This window comes from Akebia trifoliata, chromosome 7 (genome assembly GCF_017979445.1).
Source record: "Akebia trifoliata isolate Shusen 1 chromosome 7, ASM1797944v1, whole genome shotgun sequence".
NCBI lineage: Eukaryota > Viridiplantae > Streptophyta > Magnoliopsida > Ranunculales > Lardizabalaceae > Akebia > Akebia trifoliata.
Window position 1 is genome coordinate 28,874,435 of NC_141381.1, and position 5,570 is coordinate 28,880,004.

Genomic DNA, 5,570 nt, shown 5'->3' on the forward strand with positions numbered 1-5,570 from the left:
TCCAAATTAAGCAAGAGACCTCGAAATGCCATGTCAGCATAGATTCGTTCCTCCTTCACAGAGAAAATGACGCCCACTTGAGAGAAAATCTTCGTTGTCCATCACTTATATCAAATTTTGATGTCCACACAAGCAAGAGATTACCACCTAGCACAATTTCGGACCCACTAACTAAAATGCCGACTTCATTTAGAATGAAAATGCCACGTGTCAATATAGTTGTGGAGGTCAAACTTTTCTCTAAATATATACATGAAAACAAAAGTCTTTGCCTCCACCATCCCTCTTATAGAAAAATACTATAATTATGACACAAATAAATCTCATCCGTCCAAATAGACATGATAAGGATTGATGGACGGTTGGTTCCACAGCAACCACATTTTTTCTCACAACCCACAAAAATTATAAAATAATTAACATGAAAAAGACCCATACACATAAAAAAAACAGAAGTTGAATCTTCATTTGAATTTCATTTAACACACATTTAACTCTCATTTGATGTCTATTTAAACAAGGCAAGGTGGCCATAGTAGAACTCAGGAACAAAGGCAAGTTAGGTTTAATTCACTTTAAGTCTACTTTCCCTCCTCATTTCAGTTCTTCTTCTTCTTCTTCTTCTTCTTCTTGTTGGTGCATTAGGAAATTACGAAAATGTCCCCAGGAGTGACGACAGTTGACGTATTTACGGGTACGGGGAAGGCCGGATACGGATACGGGTATTCGAAGAGAGGGTACGTGACCTTTCTAGCTGGTAATGGTGACTACGTGAAAGGTGTGGTGGGATTAGCTAAGGGTCTTCGTAAGGTTAAGAGTGCGTATCCTCTTGTGGTGGCAATATTACCAGATGTGCCCGAAGAGCATCGTGAGATATTGAGATCTCAAGGTTGCATCGTTCGTGAGATCGAACCGATATATCCGCCCGATAACCAGATCCAGTTCGCCATGGCTTACTATGTCATTAACTACTCCAAGCTACGTATATGGGATGTAAGTTTCACGCACACAAACCCACTTCATTGGAAAACATTATTATTATTATTATTATTATATTATTTTAAAACTCCAAAACTCTACTCAACCGGTTAAATTGGGTCGAATCGAGTCAGACCCGTTTGATGAATAGAATTTAAATGATCTTTATATATTTAATAAAATATATATGCTATGGCTTACGTACCATCTGGCTTAGGCATGTGACATACTCAATCGACAAGGAGGAGATCGTAGATCTGCTTTCATCGAGATACAAAACTGCATTTTTTTTAATGAAAAATCATAATTTTGTATCTCGAGGAGAGCACATCTACAATTCTCGAGCCTATCATGTCAGGTAAGTCGATTGAGTTGCTATGTGCCTAAGTCAGATTATCAGCACTCTACATTTTATCGAGTCAGATTGGATTTTGAGCAGCTTTAAAGTATTTTTTCTAGCCATAAACTAGCCTTTGAAACATAAAATAATGATTTGAAATTCATTAGCTTGACGTGGCATTTGTACAAAATCATAGATATTTTTCCTTGTGTATCCCGAAGAAAAAGATCTATGATTTTGTGCACATGCCACATCACACTAGTGAATTTCAGATCAATTTATCATTTGTCCAAAATAAAACGAAAAATAAAAAAAGGTAAGAGACATGTTTTCCTTAGGCGGCCTTGTCTATAGATAGTCGATTATTCGAATCTGACTCGAATTCATATTTAAATAATCAAATATTCTTCAATTTTTTTAGATATCAGATTTGATACGGATGAGATAATCAAATTCATAGTCGGTGGTGTTCTATTAACATGTATTGGATCTGATTATTAATAATCGACGGAGTTCCATGATGGTTGGCTCAAATTTCATTATTTAATTTGTTATAAGAAAATATTGGTGTCTCTCAAACACTAAGTTTTTGAGAGCTTCTATTAGCACACTAAGGTGTGTTGTAAGGAAAAGTTTTCTCTTCTCTTCTTTTTTTTTATTTTTTTCCCCTTTTAATATATGGTTAATTGATTTATTGATTAAATGATATATATTGTAGTTTGAGGAGTATAGCAAGATGATATATCTGGATGCCGATATCCAAGTGTTCGAAAACATAGACCATTTGTTCGACACACCAGACAATTACTTCTACGCGGTGATGGACTGCTTTTGCGAGAAGACGTGGAGCCATACGCCCCAATACTCAATCGGGTATTGCCAGCAGTGCCCGGACAAGGTTACTTGGCCTGCTCACATGAACTCTCCTCCTCCTCCCTTGTACTTCAATGCTGGCATGTTTGTGTTTCAGCCTAGCCGCTTAACTTACCAAACTCTTCTTGACACTCTTCGTATCTCTACTCCCACACCATTTGCCGAGCAAGTGAGTTCTTACATCCTACAATCTTATTATATTCTTCTTGTTAGTTGTTAATCACTTTTAAATAAAATGCAAATTAAAGATTCTAAAACATGAGAGGAAGACCAAAAAGAATGTAATTAAATTGAGGTAGTGAGAGCAAATATAAAAAGTAGTTGAAATTAATAGAAGATATCATCACTTTAAACAAAATTGAATCAAATAACAAGGCTTTGATGTTAAAGATGACAGATTTGAAGCTAGAATTTTAATGGGTAACATAACAATTTCAAAGGCTCTAGGTGAAAGCAAAAAAAAATAAAAATACAAGTCAATGAAAGCAGATATAAACACACTTAAATTAATTAAAGGACGTGACTTTTAATGATATTGAATGAAAGAAATAGGATTTATTTCTCAAAATCGAAATTTTTAGAATAAGACTTTGATGGTGATGACATGACATTTGAAGCTACAATTTTTAATGGGTTTAGTGTAACAATCATAATTGGGATGCTTGTATATTATTCAAGGCTATATGGTGATTAATAAAGATTGCCTAGTTAATGATGATGATGATGATGATGATGATGATGATGATGGTATTGGTTGATGATTGGAGGAGTGGATCATATTCACCACCCCATCTCATGACCTCAGTACCACATCCCCACCACCACCACTACCATCACCATTAATTTATAAGAACATGGATTTTATTTATTTATTTTAATTTGTTTTTGGGTGTAAATGACAGGATTTCTTGAACAAGTTCTTCAACCACATGTACAAGCCTATCCCCCCGATATACAATCTGGTATTAGCCATGCTATGGCAACATCCCGAAAATGTTGATCTCGAGAACGTTAAGGTGGTGCATTACTGTGCTGCTGTAAGTTCCCTCTACCTTAAAACAATAATCTTTAAAAAATATATATAATTAAAAAAAAAAAAAAAGGTTAGTTATTTAATAATAATGTTTGTCCAATATAGGGATCCAAGCCATGGAGGTACACTGGCAAAGAAGCTAACATGGAAAGAGAGGATATTAAGATGTTAGTGAAAAAATGGTGGGATATCTACAATGATGCCTCACTCGACTTCAAGGCGAATGACGCCAATCCCGAGGAAGAGACGTATACGATGGCGCCATCAATCATGGCTACAATGCCTGATCCTACTATTTCCTACATCCCTGCACCTTCTGCTGCTTAATATTTAATTAGATCTCTTAAGAGAGTGGATAAAGTTGGTGTAATACTTCTCCCTATCTTTTTTATATGTTCAATCCTGCCTATCTGCTTCCCACATCAAAGAAAAGAAAAAAAAAAAAAAAAAAGATAGCATGTATGTGTTGAGGTTATTACACAGATATAGATTAATGGTTCCTCTTATTTTTTTTGGCTCTCTCTCTCTCTCTGTCTCTCTGTCTCTCTGTCTCTCTCTCTCTCTCTCTCACACACACACACACACACATAACCACATCTAATCACATGTTTACAGAGCTAAGTGGATACAAAAATAAGAAAACTTCTATTGATGCACCAACCTTTTTCTGTAGTATACCAATTAATGGACTTACACTACAATTCAGACAAAATTAAAGAGACACTAAAACCATCTACTAGGATTAGGGAAGTAACATGAGGAAGGGGGAGAGGTAACAATAAAAAAAAATCATATAAGAAAGAATAATGATGAATGCACGTGGTCTTGGTATGCGGTTGGGTACATGGCCGTCGTGATAAGAGCACAAAATCATAGCTCTTTTTCATTGGGATACATATGAAAAAGATGTACGGTTCTATGCCCTGGCCATGTCAACCGCATACGCAAACACGTGCATTCATTATCATTCTTTTAAAAATTCTCTAAGAAGGAAATTCTTTGAAAAATTCATCGATTTTCCGTTTGGAGGAGAATAAATGTTTCGATTTGCCTCTCCTTCAGCATTTCAAAACTCCAACATGAATGAAACTCTAATTTTTTATTATTATTATCACTTTTCTCTGTTCAAAGAGAGTATTTGGATTTTGGAGGAGTAAAGAATGATTCTTTCTCTCTCTTGGTGTGTTATAAGTAAAATATGTTGCTCCAATAGAATTTCTCCTAAATAATTAATTGTTGAAATTAATCTGTTATTTTAACGGTTAAACATTAACATGTGTACAAGTGCAACACGACGGATAGTTCATCCTTTTGTGTCTACTTGGAGTCATTTCTGAGCATGATCTTACACCTGGCAAGCATGTTTGGGTTCTAAAGGATCTTCCATGCAAAAAAATATTATATATCTGATAATCTTAAGTTTAAAGCATCAGCTAAATTGATCTGTTCTGTCAAAACCATGTAATTGGCAAGATTTTAAGACCACTTGAATTGGGTGGACATACATTGAGGTAGAAGATTCCAGCTGGGCCCATTGATTGGAACCAAAAAAAAAAAACACCTCAGTTCTCTCTCTCTCTGTCTCTCACTCAGTCGATGACTCATGAGAAGAGTATGGATCCAGCAATCATATGATGAATGTTTTGGTGGGCCCACACATTGAGAATCAGCTTGATTAGTGATTCTAAGATTCTAATAAATCTGTTTTAGTTAAAGTAGGCTACTAACTGAATTCTTGGACACTCTTTCATTCTTTTCTTTTCTTTTAATTCTTTTTAAAAGCAAATCATATCTGAAGGAATGACAAAGTGAGTGAATTATGCTTTGAGCATCAAATTTATATGAGGATTTGGATGTCTAATCTTTCAAATTGACCGTTCAATGATCATTATTATTATTATTATTATGACTTCAAATCTTCGATCAATCCATCACCAAATCCCTTTTTTTTTTATTTTATAAAACCCACTTGATTAAGGATAGATTTCAACTTTTAAGAGCATTTTTAACTTTAAAATTGGGCTTGTTCTTGACTAATATCATATGTTACAAATAAATAATTATAATTATTTATTAAAAGAAGCTTTAGTTGACTACTTTGAAGTTGGACCGTAGTCCAATTCTTTGGACATGGTGTAAATTATGCCACATCGAGGTGGCATATCCTCATTGGATCTCTTATATAGACAGGAAAAGCTTGGAATACATTTAGTCACCACTAAAGATAATAGTGTGTGACAGATGGTGGGGAAGATAAAAAAAGAATCCTCTTGATTTCTTCTATGAGTCGTGCTGTAGGGACATTGAAATTTACATCGTTTCAGACATTGCTGACGTGAAGATGCC

General features: G+C 34.9%; 1 protein-coding gene across 1 annotated transcript; it reads left to right on the forward strand.

Annotated features, from left to right (window-relative positions):
• The first annotated feature begins 529 nt into the window (after nucleotides 1-529).
• On the forward strand, nucleotides 530-3,730 carry LOC147398835 (galactinol synthase 1-like). The gene is made up of 4 exons (XM_086448170.1): nucleotides 530-993; nucleotides 2,037-2,360; nucleotides 3,094-3,228; nucleotides 3,330-3,730. The coding sequence occupies exons 1-4, from the start codon at nucleotides 658-660 to the stop codon at nucleotides 3,549-3,551; spliced, it is 1,017 nt and encodes a 338-aa protein (XP_086304296.1). The 5' UTR covers nucleotides 530-657; the 3' UTR covers nucleotides 3,552-3,730.
• The last annotated feature ends 1,840 nt before the right edge of the window (nucleotides 3,731-5,570 follow it).

Excerpts from the sequence above, each read along its gene's own strand:
- LOC147398835 (XM_086448170.1), top strand. The coding sequence starts at position 658 with ATGTCCCCAGGAGTGACGACAGTTGACGTATTTACGGGTACGGGGAAG. Across the intron at positions 2,361-3,093 it reads CCACACCATTTGCCGAGCAA|GATTTCTTGAACAAGTTCTT; the intron begins GTGAGTTCTTAC and ends TGTAAATGACAG. Across the intron at positions 3,229-3,329 it reads TGGTGCATTACTGTGCTGCT|GGATCCAAGCCATGGAGGTA; the intron begins GTAAGTTCCCTC and ends TGTCCAATATAG.